General features: G+C 51.7%; 1 protein-coding gene across 3 annotated transcripts in view; it reads right to left on the bottom strand.

Moving 5' to 3' along the window:
- Positions 1–27,866, bottom strand: part of LOC119439998 (uncharacterized) — an 82,949-nt gene that overhangs the window by 45,814 nt on the left and 9,269 nt on the right. The window contains exons 4-5 of one of the 3 annotated variants that reach the window (XM_049661309.1): positions 18,125–18,192; positions 17,286–17,366 (exon numbers count right to left, since the gene is read on the bottom strand). The exons of the other annotated variants lie outside the window; for them this stretch is intronic. Of the exons in view, the coding sequence (XP_049517266.1) occupies positions 17,286–17,366; positions 18,125–18,192 (149 nt within the window). The remainder of the gene's footprint in view (positions 1–17,285; positions 17,367–18,124; positions 18,193–27,866) is intronic. 3 annotated transcript variants of the gene reach the window in all.

The following is a 27,866-nucleotide window of genomic DNA, read 5'->3' as shown; positions in this document are numbered from 1 at the left end:
TTCGCTTGCTCATGCGGGGAGTTAAGCAGGAGCTATTCGCCGGACTGGTGCGGAATCCACCAACGACAGTCCAAGACTTTCTCTCGGAGGCTACGACAATCGAGAAAGCACTGGACATGCGCAACCGGCAATACAATCGCCGTTCGACGCCACATTACGCCGAAGTCCAAGGACTCTCCCACGACCTACGAGACACCATCAGGGCGATAGTACGCGAAGAGCTGCAGAAGTTGCTACCGTCGTCGCAGCCTCAAGTTGCTTCCATCGCCGATATCGTGCGGGAGGAAATCCAGCAATCGCTAGGACTTCCCGAATCGCCGCAACCCGAGCCGGAAGCGCTGACCTACGCCGCCGTCGCCCGTCGTCAAGGCCCCCCTCCGCGCTCGCGCCAGGGCCCCGTAACGCCGCAGTTCCGACGTCCACCACCGCCGCCGCCAGCACGCCCGCCCGTCGCCCAGCGCAGCTACCAGAGGAAGACGGACATTTGGCGCGCCCCCGACCACCGCCCGCTCTGCTATCACTGCGGGGAAGCCGGCCATGTCTACCGCCGATGCCCATACCGCGAGATGGGCCTACGAGGGTTCGCCGTCAACGCGCCGCGTCCAGTGCGGGGTGAACGACCGCGCGACATTGCCGACTACCTCGCCGGAGCCCAGTGGCAACCCCGACGACCCTCACGCTCGCCGTCACCAGGCCGCTACATCTCGCCGCATCGTCGTCAGTACACCGGTCCCACCCGGGGCCGATCTCCCAGCCCTTACCGGGGAAACTAAAGGCAGCAACCGATGGAGGTGCGGTTGCTGTACGACGCAATACCGAAGATCCTCCGCCGACGACGTCGACGATTCGCGAATCATTACGACGAGATATCAGCACGCCGCCTAGCAACAGCCTTGACAGCACTTCGCCGCCGCAAGAAGACCGGCCGACGCGACGTAGCAGCAGCGGATCAAGCCGACGCAGCCGTGATCCGACGCCACGACTTAACCGTAATGCTAGACGACGGTCTACCGACTTAGACGTGCTCATCGATGGTCATAACGTCACCGCTCTCGTCGACACTGGCGCCGACTATTCCGTCTTCAGTGGCACGTTCGCCGCCAAGTTAAAGAAGGTGAAGACGGCCTGGCAAGGACCTGATATCCGAACAGCTGGAGGCCACCTAATAACGCCGGCTAGAATCTGCACAGCCCGAGTCACGGTAAACAACCGCACTTACCCGGCGAGCTTCGTAATCCTGCAGCACTGCTCCAGGGATGTCATCCTAGGCATGGACTTTCTAAACCAATACGGTGCAGTCATCGACTTAAGATCCAAGTCGATAACGCTTTCAACGCACAACGCGCTACCACCGGATGCAAGCATAAGTTACCATGCCTTGAATGTGCTTGAAGAACAAGTCACCATTCCGCCTCGCTCCAGCGTAATGATTTCCGTCGGTACCGAAGTGCCTGCAGACATGGAGGGCATCATCGAGGGCGATCATCACCTACTGCTCGACCGTGAAATTTGCGTCGCTAGAGGCATAGCTGAGCTACGTGCAGGGAAAGCAAGGGTGATGCTCACGAACTTCAGCCCTGAATACAAGCACATTAACAAAGGCACCACGGTCGCCTACATCGACGAAATAGTACAAGCCAGCAGTGTTTTCGCCTTCACGGATTCCAGTGCACCTGCAACGACGACTATAATACCTGAGCCAACTTTCGACGTCAATCAGAACCTTCCCAGGCATAAGAAAGAACAACTAAAAGCTCTGCTCCTGCAATACAAGGACTGCTTCTCGTCGTCGTCAAAAGTTCGACAAACCCCTGTCGCCAAGCACCGCATCATCACCGACGAAAATGTCCGCCCACTCCGTCAAAGCCCGTACCGAGTTTCGGCGCGCGAACGTGAAGCCATAAGGCACCAAGTCGACGAAATGCTACGCGACGACATCATCCAGCCGTCCAAGAGTCCGTGGGCGTCCCCCGTGGTGTTAGTGAAGAAGAAGGATGGAACCCTACGTTTCTGCGTCGATTATCGTCGCCTCAACAAGATCACGAAGAAGGACGTATACCCCCTCCCACGGATTGACGACGCCTTGGATCGACTCTACAACGCAAAGTATTTTTCGTCGATGGACCTCAAAACCGGCTACTGGCAAATCGAAGTCGACGAGAGGGACCGGGAGAAGACTGCCTTTATAACACCAGACGGACTGTACCAGTTCAAGGTCATGCCGTTTGGTCTTTGCTCGGCACCTGCGACTTTCCAACGCGTCATGGATACAGTACTGGCAGGCTTGAAATGGCAGACTTGCCTTGTCTATTTGGACGACGTCGTTGTGTTTGCCTCAAGCTTCGAAGAACACCTGCGGCGCCTTGAAACAGTTCTTCAAGCAATCAAAACCTCCGGACTCACGTTAAAACCAGAAAAGTGCCGCTTCGCATATGAGGAGCTATTGTTTTTGGGCCACGTAATCAACAAGTCTGGAGTGCGCCCCGACCCTCAGAAAACTGCGGCCATCTCCAACTTTCCTCCGCCCGCTGACAAGAAGGCAGTGCGTAGATTTCTTGGACTGTGCGCCTATTACAGGCGCTTCGTAAAGAATTTTTCACGGATCGCTGAGCCACTGACGTATCTCACGAAGGCCGACGTCGAGTTCAAGTGGGAGACGCCGCAAGTCGAAGCATTTGAAGAACTGAAGCGACGCCTGCAATCGCCGCCAATACTTGCGCATTTCGACGAAAACGCCGATACCGAAGTCCACACCGACGCAAGCAGCGTAGGACTCGGCGCCATTCTTGTGCAGAGGACTGACGGACTAGAAAGGGTTGTAAGTTACGCTAGCCGGTCGCTATCGAAGGCGGAATCAAATTATTCCACAACAGAAAAGGAGTGCCTCGCCATCATCTGGGCTACATCAAAGTTTCGCCCCTACCTCTATGGCAGGCCCTTTAAAGTTGTGAGCGACCACCACGCCTTGTGTTGGCTAGCTAACTTGAAGGATCCTTCAGGTCGCCTCGCACGATGGAGTCTGAGACTTCAAGCATTCGACATCACCGTCGTCTACAAGTCCGGCCGAAAGCATTCTGACGCCGACTGCTTGTCTCGCGCCCCCGTCGAACCGCCGCCACAGGACGACCCGGATGACGACACTTTCTTGGGACCCATCAGTGCCGACGAATTCGCCGAACAACAGCGAGCCGACCCGGAACTAAGGAGCCTTGTAGACTACCTGGAAGGCAAGACCGTCATTGTGCCGAAGGTGTTCAGGCGAGGATTGGCGTCGTTTTTCTTGCACAACGACATTCTTCTAAAGAAGAACTTCTCGCCTCTCCGAGCCAACTACCTCCTCGTGGTACCCTCAGCATTGCGTCCAGAGGTTCTGCAAGCTCTCCATGACGACCCAACGGCTGGACACCTCGGTTTTTCCCGCACGCTCGCGAGGATACAAGAAAAATACTACTGGCCTCGCCTCTCTGCCGACGTCGCCCATTACGTAAGGACATGCCGAGACTGTCAGCGACGCAAAACACCGCCGACAAGGCCAGCCGGACTTCTACAGCCGATCGAGCCACCTCGCCGACCGTTCCAGCAGATCGGGATGGACTTACTGGGGCCTTTTCCGACGTCGACGTCCGGGAATAAATGGATCGTCGTAGCTACGGACTACCTCACCCGCTACGCCGAAACAAAAGCCTTGCCCAAAGGCAGTGCCGCCGAGGTAGCCCGATTCTTCGTTGAGAACATCCTCCTGCGTCACGGTGCCCCAGAAGTCCTCATCACCGACAGAGGCACGGCCTTCACGGCTGAACTAACTCAAGCCATCCTGCGCTACAGCCAGACAAGCCATCGCCGGACCACCGCCTACCACCCGCAGACGAATGGCATCACCGAGCGCCTAAATAAGACCATCGCCGACATGCTGGCAATGTACGTCGACGTCGAACACAAGACGTGGGATGCCATCCTTCCGTACGTGACCTTCGCATACAACACGGCCATGCAAGAAACGACGCACATGGCGCCGTTCAACCTGGTCTACGGAAGGAACCCGGCAACGACGCTTGACGCCATGCTACCGGACGTCACCGACGAAGAAAATCTCGACGTTGCCACCTATTTGCAGCGTGCCGAAGAAGGTCGACAGCTCGCCCGCTTGCGCATCAAGAACCAGCAGAGGACCGACAGCCGACACTACAATGTTCGACGACGCAACGTCGAGTACCAGCCCGGCGACCGTGTTTGGGTCTGGACTCCGATACGCCGACGAGGACTTAGCGAGAAACTGTTGCGTCGCTATTTCGGACCATATAAGATAATCCGACGTATTGGCGCACTGGACTATGAGGTCGTGCCAGACGGCATTTCGCAATCACAGCGGCGCCGGGCACGACCTGAAGTCATTCATGTGGTGCGTCTGAAACCTTTCTACGCCCGCTGACGACGTTAGGTACTTTGTTACTTTGTTATTGTTTGTTTTTGTTGTTTATAACGCATTGTTTTGTTTTCGCTTTCGTGCTGGTAGCATCGGGACGATGCTTTTTAAGGGGAGGGTATTGACACGTATACATGTTTAGCTTTCACCGGTGGCCGCTTTCCACCGGCTAACAAATGTTAAACGCTATCGCTCGGCGCAGGACGCGCCTGTGTCGGAGGTTTCTAGAACCTTATCGATGCTTCTTTCCGTTGCCTGTTTTCACAGACGCTTATGTTATCTGATTGTGTGACCAACGCGAATTGTCTAGAACTTTCTGGAAGACATGCGGGCATCAGGGATTAATCTAGAACCTTCGATGACTCAGGTATAAAAAGCCGACGCGTTTCGCCGCTGATCAGATTTTTCGACGATCGCCGACTGTGTTCGCCGCTATCGTTGTGCTTTGAGTGTAGCTTGCTTTTGTGGCACAGGTTCGCCCAATAAACAACCAGTTTCGTCATACAGTTTTGCGACTGTTTTCTTTACCGTCACTACTACGTGACAATATTATATCTTATGTTCTGTATTACCACTCCTGTAATGGCCTTTTTGGGGTAACAGTAGAACGAACGAACGAACGAAGGAGCGAGCGAGCGAGCGAGCGAGCGAACGAACGAGCGAACGAACGAACGAACGAACGAACGAGCGAGCGAGCGAGCGAGCGAGCGAACGAACGCGTCAAGGACAGCCAGCAGTTCAACCGTGAATACTCACGGTTGAACTGCTGGAGTCCGGGTGTTCTTGATCACTGGACACGTACTCTAGGGCGCGTGTGGTTCCTGTGACGAGGCGGTATATTCCAACTGCGGCTCGAGTATCGTGAGAGGCGGCATGGACCGCAGTGTCCACGTAAAAGTGAGCGGCACTGCAGTCGGGTACAACTGAAGAAGGCAGGAGAGGCCGCGCCCAGATGACCGAAAAGCGGCAGCCGACTGCATCCGCGACTAAAGAAATGGTCCCGCTGACGCGACTCAGCCCAGTTCGAAGCGCGGGCGAGTCTGAGGCTCGTGTGCATCCGCCTATGAGGGGAAAACGCCGCTGCCTTGTAAAGGTTTACCCGATTACCGGGGCGAGGGGCGAGCTCCACCACCGGAAAAGCTGGCGCCGCCATCGGCGTGACATGGTATGAGGGACCACGTGGACACAGCGGCCGCGTCGGCTGCTTCGGAAGCGCCGAAACAAGCTGAAAACGAAAGTTTGGAGTCCCACTTGCGCTGCGGTTATGATTAAGTGGGGAGGTTTTCCCGCTTCGGGTGTCAACACTTGAAAACACTATAACAGGTAGTGCTGCCTCTGAAGGCGTCCAACATAGTAGGCTACTGCTCCATGCCGCAGTGCCGGACGTACGCAACGGAGCCCGGTGTCAGGCTGCACACGTACCCACTGGACAAGAAGCTACGCGAAGCTTGGATCGCGAAACCTAAAAAAAAATGTGGTTGATCCCTCTTATATAGGAATCGGTATAGAACACGAAAGTGAAACGTGTCTTCACAGAAGTAGTGTAATGTTTATTGCACATTGATATATAATGTCTATTGGTGTTTTGTGGCTAAAGCGCCCTTAGGCGTTGATGCACCCACGCTGACGCCTGGTGGCACGTCTCCTCCATCACGACTACCAACGTCGATGACCATGAGCAACCGTCGTGCATATGGAAGCTGCACTACGCTGCACACGCTAGCACAACGCGAAAGACGAAGCACGTAACTGACACACTAATACAACGCGCAAGACAAAGCACGTAACTGAATCGTCACCGAGTCAAATCAGCGCGTACAGCGCGTCGTAATTGCAGCCTCCGCGATCAACTTCAGAAACATTTTCAGAGCTAATTGCGGAGGCCACGCTCCGCTGTGCTGAGTACGGTGAACGCCACCTAGGTGGCGTTGGTAGTGCTTCTTGATGCCAGCGTCCCTTCGAATGCTGGCATCGAGGCGTCGTAGTGCTGAGACCACCGAAGCGTTCACTGTCGGTATAGTGCCTAGAATTTACTTACTAGTGTGCCGACCGCGGGCTTTCCGGTGGCACGGAGAATGATGCCTTCCGCCGGCGGCCACCAGACGGCGATAGCCGTACGGACCGTGCTATGCCGAGCGGCGTCTCTAGCCAACGCGCGCGTGTGCGACAGACGCCAATGGACTGTCCCAGCCCGTTTCGTTCTGCGGAACGTTGGTTGAGGTGCAAAGCGTAATCGAAAGAATATGATTTTGTTGCACTTACAAACGATCGTATGCACAGTTATCATTATAACGCTACACGATACGGGGTGTTTCTGCGAAAAATACCAATAAATAAATACGTGGTTTCCGAAGAAGTGTAACTTTTTTCCACAGTAAACTATTATATGCGAGACATGTCCACAAATGCTAAATTCACACCAAGTTGTATCTAATTACCATAAATTAAATTAATTACCATAAATGAAGGTAATTAAACAGGGCACATTTTCATAGGCGACACACCGTCAACTAATTTTGAACGAGCGCTCAATGTAGCAATTATTAAAGTGTTTCTCACAAGCGACAGCCGCCAGAGTTAGCCTTCGATCTGCACTCTTATATTCTTCTCCCACTCGGCAAAACGTTCTGGCCAGTCAGCAGGCGCGCTGAATAATGAGACTTGCTCGTTATTTGAGCGGTATCCAGTTATACAATATGGGACAAAACAGGTGCTGTGTTTACGCCTCGTTTTCTGCGACGACATGTCGGTTCCGTCCGTGAACAAACACAAGTACGAACCATGCGCACAGAAAACAACCCCAGCAATGACGTGCGGAGGCACCACACGCTACTTGCTCGAAAGCAACAACGCGCCGCAACCGACTGCGCTTACGAACGCGCATCCGAAGTGCACCCGAAGCGCAAGCGACGCGTGATGCGCAAGCGACGCGTGATGCGCAAGCGACGCGTGATGCGCCGCTCGGTTAGCACGGTCCCAAACAGTGTCGCCGTCTGGGGGCCTCCGGCGGAAGGCATCACCGGCAGTGCCAGCGTCTCCCATTGGAAACTCCCGGCGGTCGGCACACTAGTAAGTATATTCTAGGCACTATACTGTCGGTGCGCGTTAGTGTCATAATGCAGTACTTCTCTTTTCTGCTCGTAGGCGGCGGCACCGCCCCGAGCAAGAGCGCGGGTACACGGAGGAGTGTTAGCTATATAAGGCGCGTCTGTGTAGCTCTCTGCTAATGCGTTTGAGGCGCAATGGGTTAAACGCTCGGCGATCTATCGTCGCGGACCGAGAGGTCGTGGGTTCGATTTCGAAATTTTGCATGTTTGTGGAACTTTTTCTTCTGGTTTCTTTCTTTGTATTATGTTCGTGTATGTTCGTGTGACGTATTTCCGTGACGGAAATACGTCAGTGAAGTCTTGGTGGACCCCGGCATAAAACACTTTCGTGTTAAAAAAAGAAAAAAATGGCAAGCAGCCATCACCTACAACTCGGGTGTGCAGCAAACACTTCCACGAGGAATATTTCTGCTACGGCGTCGGGGCGGCGATGTTCGATGAGTAGCAAAAAGCGCGCATTGAGACGCTCGTTCGCGCGTGCTGCCCGGGTTTATGCCATGAAGCTTTGGTCTATGAATTTGTTGATGCTAGATACTGGCAAGTTGTTCACCAGAATGGATAGGGAACGGTAAGAAGCACATTAAAGAAGGCATGGTATATGCTCATGCTTGTGTTAGCACCGAACAATGAATGGACTGGATAAGGAAAAAGAAGCAGTGGGAAATTGCTCGCTGAGAAGACCGATAAACATGCAGTGCGACGCAACTTGAGAAATAATGACATTGAGATGTCGAAGAATTTATATAAAAAAAGATTGAACCATCGCTACGGCACATCACAGGTCCCCGTATAGGCGTCGAAGTCCCTATAGTTATAACGAAATTATTTTTGAACACCTCTGATAGCGTCCACGCAACAATGGTTGCTTGTGTACTGTAAAATGCTCATATGCTGCGGCCTAAAGGTCGCGGCACGGTGCAAAAATGCGCTCGCAGCGAAAGCGAAACATTGTGCGCGGACATTCATGCGACGGGCAGTCGGTCGCTGCGAACCCATGCGAACGCTGCATGGAGGCTTCATTCTGTTAAGCTCAATTTGACTATACTGATAGCCCACTATAAGAACATATTTCACATAGTTTGCTCTCAGCGACTGCTTACCTTTCACGCAAGAAGCCTGTTCGGGGGACTCCATCGCGGCGACCGCGCGCAGCGGGTGTTCACTATACGTATCCGGTAGGGAGATAGCGTTTCTAAAACCATTCTGTGCTTTGTGATTGCCCAATATTATTATTTTGACAGTAAAAATACAGGGACGTTTGCACTCGGTCGTGCAAAGCTTAGGCACAGCGAAACTGTTGATTCTCAACTCTTACTGGCTGCTACTGCTAGGTATTAACTTGGTTGCTGCTAGGTCTTAATTTGGTTTAACTTAACTACGCATGTAGTAACGTATTCTCGAGCGATAATTTTCGGAGGTACCTTCCCTTTCGTGACATTTCGCGCGACTAGCCCCGGACGCGTTGGCGCCTACGAGCGACAGCGTTCCTAACATGCCACAAACGCAGGCAGGCTAACCAAGGTTGGCACAGTGCGAAGAACGCTGGTGCTTGCTGACGCCAAACGCGTTGGAGGCTAGCCGCTCGATATCAATCGGCCAGCTTGCGAAGCTCCTTATAGCGGCACCCGTTCGTCCCCGTCGTAGTAGGTAGCCACGTCTAGTTTTATGAATTGCTCAATAGATGGCGTTGTGTGTCCGTATATGTATGTATACCCATATATACATATATATGTATACGTATAGTATAACCGGAAGCCGACTTCCGCTTCCGGTTCTGCTTCCGGTTCCGGAAGCCAGCTTCTGGCTTCCGGAGAACGCTTCCGGCGTTTTATGAAAAAAAAAATTCCGAAAGTTGTGTCCGTAGCGCGGAATCGAACCAGGGACCCCTCGCATCCGAACGCGCGGCGCTAACCACTACGCTACGAAGCGCACATAGACACACGCACCACGATGGCAATAAATACCCAACATTAACGAAAGGCCGCGTTTCTAGCGCGTTTATAACGCGTTTGTGCTAGCGCATTACGGCCCGTGTAAGAAGCTGGTGTAAGACGCTGTGGCCTCTCCGCCTTACCTTCAACGCGTTTCGAACGCGCTGCCCAAGGCGGTGGCAAGTCAAGTTCAAGTCGAGGAGCGTCTATGAATACGGGGGGTATACTCTCTCAGCAGTCATGTGATGGCGCCGGCAAACGCGGTGCACGTTCCGGCATGTGTAAACGGCTGCGTAAGACGCTGTGGTCTCTCCCCCTTACTAGAGAGTACTGCACGTTTCTAACGCGTTTGTGCTAGCGTCCCCTTAAGCGGGAGATGGTGCAATTATAATGAAGGGCACTGTTATAAAATAGGAATGACGTCACATATGGCGCGTGTCATTGGTGGAAGTCAATCGTTCGATTTAGTGCGGCGAAACTGGGCGAATTACACGGAAGATTCACGGTTTACCGATGATTCCCTCCGGAGCTTCGCCCACTCATCATCATTCACCCCGTGGATACGCGGATTTTTTTTACATACTTGTTTCCTTAGGTAACTGCAAGTGAAGTAGCATATATTTTCGTGGCAACTGTTTAATAGCCGAAGCATAATTAATGTCACTCATTGAACTGCACGTGGACACTAACATTTATGATCGTGGCAACCATGTAATTAAAAGCTGAAACATTCATATTCGTCCGCAACGGTATGAGTTTCCTCAGGGTTTGCATTAAACACCAATTAGCGGCCAATCATCCTTTTTCAATTTTTCTTTTCCATTCAAATGACACAATAAATAGAAGACCAACAGGTTTTTCACAATTTTCTATACTCACTATTCATTCAATCTATTACTAGAGAGTACTGCACGTTTCTAACGCGTTTGTGCTAGCGTCCCCTTAAGCGGGAGATCCGATGATTCCCTCCGGAGCTTCGCCCACTCATCATCATTCACCCCGTGGATATGCTGTGATTTTTTATTGAGATAGCAATTATATGGACACTCAAAAGCAGATTTCTGCCGTCGGCGTCGCCGTCGCCGTCGCCGTGAGGTTCCGTATGACGTCAATGGAGATGAAATCGTCGCCGGTGGTAAGTGGTTCTTGAGGGAAAGGGAAAGGTTGGCGCTATCTTCTGCAGCCCTTGAGGGAGCACGGCTCAGCGCCAACGGGGAGGGGTAAGTGGGAGCGAAAGAAGGGATAGAGTGGAGACGCCATGGCTGGGCGAAGCAAAACCGGCAGGCATAGGCGGCACGTATCAGGCCGAGATGGAAGGCCTTGGTGGGCTGCAGAGTCTGCAGGGGTGTTGTGCCAGGCCGGTCAGGCCCGGGGTGGAGTGGGAGGCCGTGAGGCCTTCCCGCTTGTAGAAATGTCCTTAGAGGCGTGCTGAGAGCCCTGACGAGTCAAGGAACTCCACGACGCCTCGAAGTGCAGAAAGGTGGTGTCGGCCGGGGAAGAGGAGATCTTCCTCCTTGCCACAGGGGCGTCGCCGCGGGCCGAACGCTGTATGTGCGAGTGAAAGGGCGCGAGGGACGCGCGCTTTCACGGGGAGTGAACGCACGGCGGAGAACAAACGCGCGTTCTGCGATGTTCTGCGCGTTAAGGGCTGCAGAAGTAGGCGTCTCTTTCCTCCTCTACAATCACCATATATGTAGAGCAAACGTGCCTTCTTCCGACGCGCGACAGGCCGTGGGGGAGGGGGGGGGGGAGGGAAGGGAGGCGACGTTTAGCTGCGGCACCCAGTGCTCATTTATATCAGAGGCTCCGGCAACAGTCACCAACGCCGCACGCATCTTGAGCGAACGCGGGCAAAACTCCGACGGCGTCGACAACAGTTCTGCGTGTTGCCGGTGCTGCTGCATGTCCAAGTTTATACAGCTGATAAAGCTGCTATCATTACTCCGTATAGCTCTCTTCAAATTTGCTATCGCAATTGATGCTTCGCCTTTCAGGTGAAACTGCGACAACTTTTTTTTCTCCTGTATGTAGTGAGGCCGCGCGCATACTGCGCAAGGTCGAAGACATCGGGCGCAAAAGTGCTGCTGTGATCAAGTGGTTTCCGGCCCACATGGGCAGTGACGTGTCGGAACGCAGGAACGCGAACCACAACGAGACGGCCACCGCGGCCGCGCGAGGACTTACCAACCGCGCGGCTGCAAACACCGCCGACTCGGAGTGTTGGTCGCGGTACAGTGCCAAGGACAAGGTGACCACCTTCAATGAAATAGTGAAATGGTACAGACTGAACAGACAGACTACGCCACCACCTCACCCGGGGCTTACCCGGAAGGAGGCAGTGTTATACAGACAATTACAGACGGGGTCCCTGCTCACCCCGGTGCTAGCTAAGCACGTGTGTCCGAGTGTGTACACGAGTGATGTGTGTAGACTGTGTGCGAAGGAGAGAGCTATCGCGGCTCACATCCTTTGGGACTGTGGCATAAATTCGAGGGAAACCAGTGAGAAGACGACGATCCCGCCGCAGCTAGAGGCTGCAACGAGGATCTACGATCAAGAGACACAACTCAAGGCCGTCCAGCAGGTCTCGGCAGCTCTAGAAAGGCAGCGATCGAGCGAAACCGAGGAGAAGGGGGGCGGCACCCCCAGGAAGGGGGCGGCGGCCCTCTCGGACCCGCGGAAGTAGCGAGGGAGCAAGACCTCGAGGAGCATAACGCACGAGACTGACGTAGTGGCCGCGTCGCGATGAAAGCTCGTCCTCCCTGCGTGGAGGGAGCCTAATCGACTCTGCAGGCATTCCCAATAAAGTTATTCTCTCTCTCTCTCTCCTGGCTCAGCGTGCCGCGGAGAAAAGAGAGAGAAGGAGATTATAGTTGGAAAGGGTGAAAGTTTGGGGTAAGGGCAGCGCGATAAGTGTCTCTCAATTGATAGAGGACACCTCAACCGCGCTGCACAGGGCGATGGGGACTGAAATATAAGAGAAGAGAAAGAGGTCGCAGGCGCAGAAGCGGATGCAGCCGCAGCATCATCTAAGGCGCCGCAGGCGCGTGGGGTCTACGTCGCTTGCTGGAAAAAAAAAAAAAAAGGCGTGGGTGGGGCAAGCAGGGAGCTGGCGAGGAGGACCACAAATAACGGCTGGTTTAAACAGCTTCGCTGTTACAAACTTCCCTCGTCGAGAGCATTTACGGAAATGTCCAGGAGGGCTCCCGCGTGCTGTTTTTGTTGAGCGTCGACAGCCAAACCTATGAGGAGCGCGCCGCGTTATCCCTCATACTACGCAAGCGAGGCGCTTCCGACAGACGGCGACTCCGCAAGCCCTCGCCGCCAATAGACCTGGATAGGCTCTCCATGTGAATGTTTGCGTAGCACTCCCACGCGCTGCGGGTGTAGGCGCGGGTCCGTACACTCTGGCAAACGTCGTGAGTCGCACAGTTGCGGGTGAGTTTACCGTGGTCGCATCGGTGGTGCGGCGGGCTTTAAATACGAGTCCGTGGTTTGGCGAAGAGTACCGGTGTTAGTATTAAGGCGCGAAATAACGAGGACGAAAAGACACACATGAACAGGTCGAGTGGCAACTGTAAACTAGAAAAACTGTAAAATGCTCAACTCTAAATCCTCACCAAGTATAAAATACTCGTATTTCATAAGGAATAATATCAGCTGGTAGTAGCACTCGTACTGTTTATGTGTGCTGTTGTGAAGTCCGGGGATCCGTGCGGCCACGAACTTTGCATGGATGGGGCCGTGCAAGGTGCCGGGAGAAGGAGAGGGAGATCAGAAAAGGGTTTTATATACAACAGTAAATTATTTTACACGAAGGCCTCCATGACTCTTGGAGCCATCTACATGCTCACGTCTTTGCATGTTCGAGCGTTTACATCTCCGAGCGTCTCCAACACTAGAGATGCTCCCCCCCCTCCCCCTCTTATCAGTTCATCTCCCCTTTTCACTCGTTGAAGGAATACGCTGTAGTTCTAGGCCAATCACCATCTTCGACCTGGTCGCAATATCCCGCCCATGATGTGGAACCATTCCTGCGGGCTCCACCTCCGATGTTGCTCATCCGCCCCTGCATACCAGGCAACGGGTGGTAACTGGGAACCAAAGGTCGAAGCTATTCCCACAGAAATGCCTGACTTTGGCCCCCTTCAAATATTAGTGGCCTCTTCGTGACGGTCCGCTTGTCAGTCAGGAGACTGACCTTCGCGGAAGCTACCACCGAGCTCCGTCGTAGTCCAGGCGGGTGCAGGTGCCTCACGGAGATACACCAAGAGCGACGTTGCCGTTTTAGCCACTCACGAGGCCGATTTCCCATTACCGCCTGGGGTCTAACTGCTCCTCCATTAGTACCGAGTGACGGTGACGTTCCCCGGTCTCGAGAAACGATGAAGCGTGAACAGCACTCCACAGCTGCAGGCCTGTCAGTGAGGCATCCTTTGTCTCGAAGGACCGCCAGGCACAATGGTGCCTCTCTTTCTCCGTTTTTCTCGCGCCCTATTACTTATAGAAGTATCTCTGGCCAACTAGCTCAAACAAAAGCTATGCTTTGCCAAGAGCGCGTAGGAGATCGCGGCCCCGGTGCGTTGAGTTGTGACTGAGCTCGTCAGCATTGCGACCCGATGTAATATGTTGTAGCATAGGCAACTGTGCTTAGCATCGCAAGTCGTCCAGCCGCACGTGGCTGGGCAGTCAGGTGACAATGCGGAGTGCTTCGTTGTACAGCACTTCCCGCTGCTGGACGTGCTGTTTTGTCAGTGCGCACGCAAGCACTCCTATGTTGCACGGGACACAAGCGTGTGCAGGGCGAACTGGCGGGCTGTCTTAGATCCAGCGACTCCGATGCACCACGATATTCGGCGTATCAAATTAAGTACTATATGGCGCCAAGTTTGGCACAACTGCTAGATGGCAGGACGACCATCTGCCGCTATCCGTAGGCCAAGCATTCTAATATTGCCTTCAGACGCTGAATGAATGGGCGTGCCCGCGAAATGTAAGGCCACTTTGTGCCGGCTTTTGTCGTGGCCACCAATGGTGATGTATGCGGTGTTCTCGCGGGAGGGACTCAATCACTTATTTTTAAGGAATACTGTTATCATGTCCCGCGTTGTTTGAAGAACCACCACTTTATCGCTGGTTTATTTTTCGCAAGACGTCCAAGGCATAATATGATCCGCGCATACGGTAAAATGGAGTTCATCCCCTTCCTCAAGCTGGCAGGTCAGGCGGGCCATTCCCATGTTGAAGAACATCGGGGAAGGAATCGCCTGCTTACGGCATACGTCCTGCCTTACTGCACGTCGTGTCGTAGAACTATCTTAAAAAAAACAAAACAAAAGAAAACAGGCCAGAACTAAGCACCACAATCTAAGTATGCGATGGCATACTTAGAAGGTGTTGATGATGACGTCTCGACAGCTGCGCGCTCGTGCGAAACGGGCGACCTTGCACACAATCATTTATCAAAGTGATGTTTGCATACCCACTGCGACGCACTGGCGTTTGCTCAACACACGTCGAATTTTCAGCTAGATACCTCCAAAATGCCGAAGTCCACCATATAATGCTATAAAGAAAGCCGGGGATTCGATCCCGCACGAGGTCGCGGGATCGAATCCTGGCCGCGGCGGCTGCATTTCGATGGAGGCGAAATGCAAAAATGTCCGTGTGCTTGCGTTGTAGTGCACGTTAAAGAACCCCAGGTGGTCAAAATTAATCCCGAGCCCTTCACTACGGCGTGCCTAATAATCGGAACTGGTTTTGATATGTAACACCCCAGAAAGAAGAAAGACGTAACCGATGGTAGGATCGAATCTCGGTCTGCCAGGCACAGCAGCCCAATGCTCTATCAATAAGGCCACGATCGCAATCGAGCTTCTCTCATGCAGAGTCGCTCTTTGTAACGTCTGTAGCATGCGTCACGTGACAGTTTCTCACATTCTTCTCTCGTGACAGCTAGCGCTTTCGTAGGCCATGTTAGATTGCACTGCCTTTGGGATTGACACATATTTTGTTAGATACCTTTGAGCTGGGTGAAAAGTCCGGCTATAATGATGTCGCATTAGGAAGCCGGACAACAATATTGTGCCACAAGTTCTTTCGAATCATGTAACTACATGAAAATTTTGGGTGGGCTGGTGGTGGGGAAATGCATTGGATAACCGCGCAGGGCACCATGAAGCCCCTTCAATGTATAGATTACGACACGCTTGTCTAAAACAGTATCTGGCGTTTCATTTTTAAGAGCGGAACTGTCCCGAATCGACCCTTCGCCGCCTGTCTGTCCGGCGGTGTCACGCTGGGGCAGGCGCGGGAATCTACCACCAGAGGGCGCGCCAGTCCCACCGGGACCAATCAGAGCTGTAATGCAGTGATTTGAGCTTGTTGTTATGACATCGTGAGGCTTATAGCGCGTGAAAAAGACAAGGACGAAGGAAGAGGTGACACACACAGGCGCTAACTTGCAACAATATTTATTTCGAGAAAAGGACCCACACATATATACAACTTTTTCGCATACATCATCATACATGCGCCGTTTACAAAAATACCTTACACACCATTACGCAGGTAAGCTAACTCTTTGTGGGAAAGGGCAATTGATGGTTGTGAAATACAGTTATACCCGAGCCTATCAATCATTTCTGCTTCGATAATTTCGCGAGTTTATCTTCCTCGTGCTCTTCCCACGATGGAGCAGTCTCTGTATGCTGGAGCACACGACGAGCGGTCACCTTCTTCCGCCCCGGCATCAGCCCACTTGCAATGCCTGCAGTGAGCGTCAAGGAACCCACCCCGTCAAGGAACCCACCCCACTTTTCTCGAAATAAATATTGTGGCAAGTTAGCGCCTGTGTGTGTCACCTCTTCCTTCGTCCTTGTCTTTTTCACGCACTATAAGCTCACGAATCAGAGGCCGCGCCGGCCGAGGAGCGGCCCAATCAGGAGGGCGCGCCGGGGATGGGGGAGGGGTCTAAGAGCAGGTGTTTTCGCATGATGGACTCCGCTCAGCGCGAGCAGCAGCGGGAGCTCGTCAGACAGCGGCAGCACTGATGTCGCGCAAATCCTGAGCTTCAAGAGCGAGAAGCCCAAGCCAAGCGCCAGAGAAGGGGAGCTAACCCCGAGCTTCGAGAGAGAGAAGCCCAAGCCAGGCGTCAGCAGAGGGACGCCGACAACTATAGAAAATTACCGAAAAACATCAAGAATCACAGGGAAACACAGAAAATCATCGAAAAACAGGAATATGAAACAGAGAAATACAGGACGGTCACAACTCCGCTGTTTTAGCCGACTTGACTTCATGAGACTGGGTTAGTTTTCTTGGTGTTATTTATTTGATGTTTTTCAAATTTAGTACTCGCGCAGACAAAAACCGTCTTATGAAGTTCTGCATACAGTGTCCAAGCGAACTTGTAGGTTTCTGCAAGAGCACTGCACGTTTTCCCGGGACCCAGTGGCACGTGAATGTTTTTTTTTTCGTTCGAACCTGTTTGAACCCGATTTAACCGGCTCAGAAAGCCGCTAACCGGTTCGAAACGCTATAATTTTTTGATCCGGAGTAAAGCCTGAAACGAACCGAAAAGTACGAGCCCGAACCCAAACTGAAGCCAAAAGAAGTGCGGTTCGACATCCTGCATAGCTGTATAAGGTTGCATTACTACGCCAAACTATTCGGAAATATTATATATATATATATATATATATATATATATATATATATATCTTTTCACGGTTTCTTAGTAATAGATTACTGTGATAGTGCATTCTTGCGGAGCCTTTTCAGAATCGGTTTGTTAGAACAGAACAATTCTACAATTGAACTCACGATGCCCGTGGTACTCAAGATCCTCGATGACGCAGTTCTCGTAGTCGGTGTAGTAGAACATGCCTTCCTTGGGGGTCGGATCTGCAAGATACACGTTCAAGTGTCTTAATTTTTGCCAGCACGCTCAATTTACACTAGTTTTCATATTGAGAAATTCTTACAGACTTTTCGCGTTGGGGAGCATGAAACCCTCATAACCGTAGTGCAAATCGAACAGGCAAAGAAACGCAAATCTCACAAGACGTTCAACGCCAGCCACGAAGAGAATTCAGCCACGGATCGTACATCAACACTCGTAACCTAATATTTTCTCTTTCTTCGTTATTTTGTTTGCTCATAAAGTCATTCAATTGTTTACTTGTGCTATTCTGCGAAGCAAACTGATTAGGTGATAGGGAATGTTTTCCCGATTATAAGTTCGATGAAAATTGTGATTTTCATTTGACGTAAAATATTTTCTTGTGGTGGCACGATGAGAACAATGAATTTCAGGTTGCTCAAGGGAAATGAGATTCAGTCTTCAATGTGGCTGCGAAGACAAGACGGGGGTGCTACTGTGCAGAATGCCTAATCGTACATAAGTAAAAATTTTTTAATTCAACCTACAGTAACACTTCTAACAAAAGAACTGTAGAGTACTTCAGCCAGGAGATGGAGTTAACTAAAATTAACAGTCCCTCCACCTCGAATGGTATTTCTCCAGCTGCTTATTAGGCTCTCTTTGTTTACTCTACAACGGTTCTGCTTGCACCATTCCCAGAATTCACTAGGAAAAGATTCGTGCACGGAGTAAGCACCATAAGTGCGCATTTTCTTGCATTCCGTGGAACTCAACTCACCGTCGTCGAGTGTAAACGTGAACTTGGGAGAGTTCTTTTCGGCTTTTACATAAAACAGCCTGGCTTTTCTGCACAAAGGAAACAAAGGAATAAACGACTCGGCTGGTTATTATATGTAATTAAAAACATTTTGACTGCAGCACTCGAAGGACACTACAATACTACATCTACACTGAGAAATGAATGTGCAGTATTATTTATGGGACAGCTATCGGGGTTGGTGTTGGCTATATCCTGCCAGTGACGTGGAATGGCCCGAGCTGTGGTGATACTCTGGACATCTTGAAATTCCGCCTCGTTGGAATTTTGAAGTAATCATAGATGAGTAGCAGCCCTGTGAGACAATGGGAACTTACAAGATGATGAATTTGACAAGATATGGTAGAATTAGCCCGCCTGTTGCTGGAGTGCCTCCTATATGTCCAGCAAAGTCAACAGCTGCGCATCAATCTAAGGGCCTTGCGCAATCATTCAGTGTCACTTGGGACGATGCTTGGACCATGGTCAGTTAGCTGCCTTTAGACAACAGCTTTCAGGGCAGTGAAACATTTTTCTTGTTTAATTAGCACACGGGAGTGCTCAAAATACTAGGGTCAATTTTGTGCAGAAACTCACCTTCGTTGTTGATCTTTCGTCTTTCCTTTCTTTCACTCACCTATGTGTTAGTGTTTGCGCGTGCTGAAGTGTCTCTTTTATTATCAATATTTACGCTCATTATTCTTTTGAAAGTAAAACTATTTTTTTTTGCAAAAAGAGTGAAATGAAGTAGCCAGAGTCGTACTCCTGCCAATATATCCAGTCAGACCCCATTTAACACTACACATCTACCTTGACTATTTTCAGAATATCAGACATGTAGTGCACGCGGTCAGAACGCCGAGCTGGCCAGAAATGGCCTGATGTGGCCGGAAGGTGTATTGAATCTTGCCTACATACACTCTGAGTGCCGACGACGGAGAATCTAGAATAGTAAATGTGGCCTCAACTAGAGCCGCATCAATCAAAGAAGACGAAGACGTGGCCATAGCGCTGCCCACCATGAACCCAACTACCCATACTGTCCTTAGCGACTCTCAGAGTGCTATTCTTAGCTTTATGAATGGCATTGTGGGACTAAATAGAGCCAAGATCCTGAGAAACTTCAATCAAGAAGACCGAAAAACATTAGCAGACACCATTGAGTCAGTTCAGAACAGGTCAGCACGTTTTATACTTTCAAATTATGCTCGCACAGCTAGCGCTTCTCTAATGAAGTCAAGCCTTGGCCTTATTAATTTGCAGCTTCGAAGAAAGATTTCCCGTCTCTGCCTTTTCAAAAAAAAAATCCTTTACCAAAATAACTCACTTAAACAAGAATTCATTTCAGAACCTTCGTAAATATCGTCGTGTCTTGATAATCGGTTTAAATTTTTCATTCCTTTCTGTCACACAAATTTTTTATCAGATTCATTTCTGCCAAAAACCAGTGCCTCTCGAGAGGACCCCCCTCCCCCCCTCCATCGACTGCATCGAGGAGGCATAATCTTTCAAGATTGCAATAACTGATTATATTTTGAGTTTATCACTCTAAATACTAATAATTGTTTGTACGTGTTGTATTTTTTATTGTTTATTAAACCCACCCCCTCTGTAACGCCCTTCTGGGCCCTGAGGGTACTGTAAATAAATAAATAAATAAATAAATAAACTGATAGTACGCGTTTAATAGTAGATACGCTCGGTGTTCTTATGATTGCGCCAAAACAGGCAACGGCTAAACGGCTCGAGCGCGAGCACCAACCACAAACGTCTTATTCTTCGTCTTCTGCTGGCGCCCGTATTTCTCACTAGAATCACTCCCCGGCGAAAAAGGAGCCATCCTGGCGACCTATGGAACAGGTAGCACTGGTGGGTCGTAGTGTGACTTCAGTCGGTCGATATGAACAGTTTCGCGTCCGCGACGCCGTTGGTCCGTAGATGGGTGAATAGGCTCAATGACGTAGTTGACCGGGGATGTCTGTCGGAGAACCCAGTAAGGGCCGGCGTACTTTGAGCTGAACTTTGTTGAAAGGCAAGGAGTAGGATGGAACGCGGAGCCATACCAGCGTTCCAGGTGAATATGATGTAAAACACAAGCCTGCGTCGCGACTATATTTCTGGCTGGCCTGATGTTGCGCGGTAAGTGAGCGGGCAATCTGACGACATTCTTCGGCATAAGTGGCGGCTTCGGATAGAAGAGTAGATTCTGAAGCGTCGGGGCGATACAAAAGAATCGTGTCCATAAACGAGGAAGGTTCGCGACCATAAAGAATAAAGAAGGGAGAGAATCCCGTGGTAGACTGAGTGGCGCTATTGTAAGCATACGTAACAAAGGGAAGGATGGGGTCCCAGTTAGTGTGGTTAGCGGAAACGTACATGGCGAGCATGTCGCCGAGAGTACAATTAAAGCGTTCAGTGATACCATTCGATTGCGGATGATATGCGCTTGTAGTTCTATGGACAATGTTGCATTCCCGGAGGAGGGCTTCTACAGCTTCAGAGAGGAATGAACGACCACGGTCACTCAGTAGCTCGCGAGGCGCACCATGTCGAAGAACAAGGTTGCGAAGGATGAACAAGCCGACTTCACGTGCAGTAGCCGCCGGAAGCGCTGAAGTTTCGGCGTAGCGCGTGAGATGGTCCACGGCGACGATAACCCAGCGGTTGCCATCTGGGGTGTACGGTAGACGGCCGTACAAATCAATGCCGATACGGTCGAAAGGCCGGTAGGGACAAGGCAATGGTTGGAGCGGCCCTGTAATCTTGTTAGGTGGGCTCTTGCGGCGTTGGCACTTGGAGCACGAGTGGACGTACTGCCGAACGAAGCGGTACATTCCGCGCCAGTAGTACCGAAGCCGGAGGCGTGCATACGTCTTTAGTACACCGGCATGGGCACATTGCGGATCCGCATGAAAAGAGGCACATATGTCGGAACGTGAATGGCGAGGAATCACCAGCAACCATTTACGGCCGTCAGAGAGGTAGTTGCGGCGGTACAGAAGCCCATCGCGGATGGCAAAGTGACGAGCAGCGCGCCGAAGCGAGCGGTCGGTGGTGTGTGGTGACGGCAGAGATAAATACTCCAGCGTTGCCAGCGTTGCTCAGCTGGCATGTGGGTGCATGTAAGAGACGAAGAATCGTACCTTGAGACAGACGCAGCACCATCCTCATCGGGCAGTGGCGAGCGCGAAAGAGCGTCGGCATCCGAATGCTTACGGCCGGACCGGTAGACAACACGGATGTCATAGTCCTGTAGACGAAGCGCCCAACGAGCTAGGTGACCAGAGGGGTCCTTTAACGACGACAACCAGCACAGGGCGTGGTGATCAGTCACGACGTCAAATGGACGGCCCTATACGTAAGGTCGAAATTTGGTGATTGCCCAAACGATTGCAAGGCATTCTTTTTCGGTGACTGAATAGTTCGTTTCCGCTTTGGTGAGAGTGCGGCTGGCGTAAGAGACGACGTACTCTTCGAAGCCAGACTTACGCTGGGCGAGGATAGCGCCGAGGCCTACTCCACTAGCGTCCGTGTGGATTTCTGTGGGGGCGTCTGGGTCAAAGTGGCGTAGGATAGGTGGGGATATCAAAAGATGGCGCAATGTGGCGAACGCGTCTTCGCAAGCTGTAGACCATGCCGAGATGACTTGGCTGTCGGCAAGCAGCTGCGTTAAAGGGGCGATTATGGACGCGAAATTACGCACGAATCGGCGAAAGTACCAATACAGGCCGATAAAGCTACGGAGTTCTTTCAGCGTATAGACGGCCTGGAGAACTAGGCGACGGCGCGAAGCTTTGCAGGGTCGGGAAGGACACCGTCCTTGCTGACAACATGGCCTAAGATGGTAAGTCGGCGGGCGGCAAAGTGGCACTTCGTCAAATTAAGCTGCAATCCAGCGTCTGAAAGGCAAGTGGGGACGCTGGCGAGGCGACTCAAATGGGAGGCAAAGTCCTTCGAAACGACTACGACGTCGTCCAGGTAGCACAGACACGTGTGCCATTTGAGGCCTCTAAGAATGTTGTCCATGAGACGTTCGAAGGTGGCAGGCGCATTACAAAGGCCGAATGGCATCACGTTAAACTCATATAAACCGTCTGTGGTTATAAACGCAGTCTTGGGACGGTCAGGTTCATTCATAGGGACCTGCCAGTACCCAGATCGAAAGTCTAAAGAGGAGAAGAACTCTGCTCCTTGCAAGCAATCGAGGGCGTCGCCGATTCTGGGCAGCGGATAAACATCTTTTCGTGTGATCTTGTTAAGGCGCCTATAATCAACGCAAAATCGAATGCCACCGTCCTTTTTGCCAGCACAACTGGGGAGGCCCAAGGGCTGTGCGAGGGTTGTATTAAGCCACGATTAAGCATGTCGTTGACTTGTTCATCAATGACACGGCGCTCAGCATGAGAAACTCGGTATGGACGCTGGCGCAGGGGTGCATGGGTGCCAGTGTCAATGCGGTGAACGATGGCGGATGTGCGGCCCAAGGAAGACGGCTTATTATCGAACGACGTCCGAAAGCGGGCGAGCAGCTCCAAGAGTTGGGTACGCTGTGCAGGCGGGAGTGTGGAATCAATTGACGGGAGGAATGCCTCTAAGGAGGACGAATCGGCGGAGGTAGCAGGAGTAATGCTGTCGACGAGAAGGCCTTATATATCGTGTCGTCAGGCAGTTGAGTAGAGTATGCGGAATCAATATCCTCAAGCCGGCCTATACATTCACCACCGTATAACGTGGCTGTGGAAGACAACCGATTTGAGACGTAAATGGCGCTGCAAGAGCTTTCGGCCGTGAGGACTGCAAAAGGGAGGAGGATGTTTTTGCGAGAGGTGAAGGCTTCGGAGGGCGCAAACAGGGCGGTGGAATCGGAAGCAGAGTCGCAAGAAAGTGGCACAAAAACAGAAGACAAAGGAGGCATGTCAGTGTCCGCAGCGACGACCACTCGAGAGGGTGGCTTTTCAGAAGCGGCGGCACACATCGGCGACAACTCAAGTTCAGCACGCGCACAGTCAACAACGGCATGGTTAGCAGCGAGAAAGTCCCAACCCAAAATAACGTCGTGAGAACATGGCGAAAGAACGACAAATTCGACGGCGTACAACATGTCCTGTATGACAAGACGAGCTGTGCATGCCACTGAAGGTTGAATGTGGTGCGCGGTCGCGGTACGCAGAGAGACATCGGAAAGCGGTATCGTTGTCTTTTTTAACTTGCGGCACAGTTCTCCACACAGCAGCCCCAGTATCGACGAGCGCTTGCACAGAAACACCTCGATATTCACGGTTATTTCGTTCGCAGGTAGAAATCGAGGCCTTGAAGTTGTCGGCACGAGCGCAGTTCTTGCCTCCGGAACTGCGAGGGCTAGTTTTCCGCTTGGACTGGCGGGGGGCGACGAACCATTGGGGAAAGGCGACGTGGTGAGGGCGACCGACGTGTATCGTAGCCACGGCAATTCGGTGAGCAGGTGTCCATCGTTGAATGGGAGGACATCGGGGGTGGTGGCTCAGAACGAAAGTAGTCCCGATTGTCTTCGCCCGCACTAGTACGGAAGTCACGACCACGGCTGAAACGTGCGACATTGCCAGGCAGACAACAGAAGTAGCAAATAGGCCTGTTTTCCGGGGTGCGCCAAGAATTAGTGGACGGCGGCGCGGGATGGCGAAAAGGTGGCGGGTTCGGGTGGACAGGAGCACGCGCAGCGAAGAAGGCATTTGCTGGTCGACCAGAATCCGGGCTGAGCGGCATTGCTGGTGACTGTCTGCGTGCGACTTCAGCGTAGGTGAGAGGAGCGGAAACAGGCGGATGCTGGAAGGTGGTTGGTAGCGTCTCAGAAATTTGCTCCTCTATATGGCCTGTCGTAGCGTCGGAGCAAGCCCCTGCGCCGAGGCCGGGACGCAGGGAACAAGGGACAATTGCCGTGCCACTTCCTCTCGGACGAACTGCTGGATCTGCTGCCATAACATTGTGGTGTCAGTAGAAACGGCGCCTACAGTGAATGATGACATGTCGGCCGGGTCAGAGTTCGGGAGTCGTGTAGAAATGCGCTATTTCCGCAACTCGTCATAGCTCTGACAGTACTGAACCACGTCTGCGACAGTTTGGGGATTCTTGACAATCAGCATGTGGAAAGCGTCGTCCTCAATCCCCTTCATGATGTGTCTGAGTTTATCAGCTTCGGACATAGCAGGGTTGATGCGATGGTAGAGGCTCCACAACATCCTCAACGTAGGACGTGAAGGTCTCGCCGGATTGCTGGGCGCGACCGCGTAAGCGTTGTTCCTCGCGGAGCTTGCTAACAGTGGGACGGCCAAAGACTTCCGCGAAGCTCTTTTTAAAAGATGCCCAATTGGCAACATCAGCTTCGTGGTTGAGGAACCATAACTGTGCAACGCCCACCAGGTAAAAGTTGACGTTGCTGAGCTTGTCACCGTCATCCCACTTATTGTGGGCGCTTACCCGCTCATACGAAGTGAGCCAGTCCTCGACGTCGTGCTCGTCGGTGCCGTTGACAATTACAGGGTCTCGCTGTCGGGGTACGCCTAAAATCTTCGCCGCGCGCCGTATGCCCGAGCAGAAGCGTGCGGGGACGCGCGCTGTCACGGAGAGCGAACGCACTCGATCTCCCACGCGCAAGCAAGGAAGCGGGAAGCTAGCGCCGGAGGGAGCGGGGGGGGGGGGGGGGGCGCACTTCTGCTCTGCCAACAACCGCGCTCGTCGCTCCGCCCGCACCGTCTCTTATCTCTCCACGGCTCTGACCTTTATGCGCCGTGCATTCGCCGCTCAGTTTCCGTTGAAGCGATAGACCGCACGTACCTTCGCCGCTGAGGCGTTTGCGCTTGCTGCCAGCGTTTTGACAGTCATTGTCTGCAGTCATTCAGTGTGATCTATTCATGTTTGTTTGTGCGCACTCACACCACGCTTGTTCATTCAGTTAGTAATAGTCGGGCCACATTTTCCAACGCACGCTAGACATGCAATGCTGCCCGGATCGGCAGTGCAACGCTACAGGAGTGTCCCTTCGCACGCGCTGCCCACGGAAAGCGCTTCTCATCAACACCACCGTTTCACACGCACCTTCTCGTGGTCATCGAGTCTCTCTTCATGTCGGTCTACTTACGCCGCAGCACACCTGCTTACTTAATCAGCTCATGTTTACTACAATTCATATTGCTACCAAAGCCGCTCACCTTACTTCGTATAACATTGCTGTGTTGCTATCGCATTCATTGCTTCGCCCTTAGGGCGAAACTGTGACATTTTTTATGAATGCGCCGAAACAGGCAACGGCCAAACGGAGCGAGCGCGAGCACCAACAACAAACGTCTTATTCTTCGTCTTCTGCTGGCGCCCGTATTTCTCACTACAAAACGAACAAACAAATCTTGTCTCAGTCCCCGCTGTTACGTATTCGGCGGCTCGACGCCGGGAGCGGCAGGACGACCGGCCCAAGGAACAGACGACCCCCGCAGTGCCAGGAAGACAATCACCTTTATTCTTGCAGCGACGCACTTTTTGTGCTCAACGTAGCCAATCAGGGTGTGGCAAAAATAAAAAGAAAAGATATCGCGGCAAGCGGGGCAATCTTATCTACAGGCCCCAACGTAGAGTGCGACAGCACCCCGAATGTTACACGGCTCACTCAGAAAATCCCGCCAATGAGGAAGCGCATAACGGGGCCCGAGGGTTTAAAAAACCGGGTCGTGCTGTCCTTGTAACCGGACCCCCCGATGGGAGAGGTAGTGACTTCATACAACGAACTTACCAACCTATATCGCAGCAACCTTACCAGAGGGCAGGCCACTATCCTCCGCCGAATTCAAACTAACACCCTTACCACTGCTCATCGCTTAGCGATCTTCACAGATTGGGAGGTTGGCCCAATATGCATAAACTGCGACAAAAATGACATAGCAAACCAAATACACATCCTCTGGGAATGTGAGGGCTTTCCCCCACCCATAGAGTTTCTGCCAGCTCCCTCAGAAACGACATGCGAGACCCTAATGCGGTCGCCAGAAGAAAAGCTACAAAAAGGAATCATTGCCTGGGCGGAAGAAGTTGCCGCAGAAAAGCGGCCATCTACAAAGCCCTGGCATTTCACTTAATAAAGTTGTTTCCTCCTCCTCCTGCCTACATGTTCAAAGGAGTCTCGGCTACATTCTTGGGGGCCGCTGAGTTTGGAAATGCGCGTCTCAACAACGTTATCTTAATGTTACTCATTTACTATGAACGCAGAAGTTTTGTAGTAAAACAAAAGAAACGTTTATGAATCCTTCACTTTGAAAAAAGGTGGGCTTGGTGGCATGTATGTTATGGGTCATCTTAACCGACTTCATGTCTTCGCTATGCAGTTCTTGGTGTTGTCCTGGATCCTGACGCTAATATCGAGCTTTGAACAAACAGCCTGCCTGGATTCCGCTACAGCCGACGCTAAATCACTTGCTAGCGAGCGCACTGCCTTGCCATGACGAGCAGTGCCGGACTTGTTGGACGGCTCTGCGAAAATCTGTTGCGCGGGCGGTTATTTCGCCGCCCGACCGGCAGCAAAACGCATCCAGACGACGGACGCGCCGGAAAAATAAACATGGCGGCACCGCCCGAAGTTGCTGCCGTCTGCCTCGACCTATCAAGTCGTCGTCGTTCACTGTGTGGCCCATAATTTTCAAACTGACGCTTGTATTTGCTTTAAATTTGTGTCCAGAAGCTTCGACCGCTAAGTATTCGTAACGATGGGCACCATTTCCGAGAGACAAGTTCTTGGCGTATAGGCTTAGAGCGGCTGCATTGGCTGAACATGGCCTCGAATACGTTGCAGAGGCCCAGGAAGATCTCAGAGGCTGTAATTTTTCCGCGAAGATAGGTACGATGGCACCCATGGCGCTGGTGTGACTATTGCTACCCATGGCCAACTTAAGTGCTCTTCTGTAAATGTAAGAACGCCTTTAGAAACGATTTAGACGTGCTACCACGTCATTTCAACGCGAACGCTCGTAGGCTGTTATTGTCCACCAAGCACTGATAGCTCCTTTCGGTTGTATTCTCACGACGCCTTGTTATAACTAACAATGGCTTATCCTAACACCCCTATCTTGTTACTCGGGGACATCAACTTTCCATCTGTAGATTGGAATAATGTTGCGTCATGTCTAACAAGAAAAAGACCAACAAAGAAGAAAAAAAACATGGCTAGTTTTAATTATAAACACGTGCTTGCTCTTCGGTCTCTCGCAGCTGGTTACTAAACTTACGCGTATAACTCAACACTCGTCAAATATCTGTGACCTCGTTTTGACGTCACACCCCGATAACATGCCTCCCCTTACGTACATCAGTGGTCTTGGCGATCACACCGCCATCCATGCCACGTTTCCTTGCAATATACTCAAGCGTAAAATATCAAAGAAAGTACGAACGCTATACGATATAGCTGATTATTCCAGTTTGAATCGTAAACTTTCATGCTTTCACGGGATATTTGCTATTACTTATCAGCGGTGGTCGACCGCGAATAAATGGGCCCTTTTCAAAACAGAAGTGCTGCGTTTAATAAGTTTGCACATTCGGTCTATCACGATAAATGAAAGATCGCGTTCTCACCGGTTCAACACTACTTTTAAGCGCCTGAACAATCAGAAAAAAACGAATACTTTAACCAAGTCTTCAGGTTGTTTTTCGTCCTGGGAGAAATATAATGAATCCGCTACACAATACAACTGATTAAAATCAC

This window comes from Dermacentor silvarum, chromosome 2, assembly GCF_013339745.2.
Source record: "Dermacentor silvarum isolate Dsil-2018 chromosome 2, BIME_Dsil_1.4, whole genome shotgun sequence".
NCBI classification, from domain to species: Eukaryota; Metazoa; Arthropoda; class Arachnida; order Ixodida; family Ixodidae; genus Dermacentor; species Dermacentor silvarum.
The sequence above is the reverse complement of the archived record's forward strand: the minus strand, read 5'-3'. Positions and strand labels throughout refer to the sequence as shown.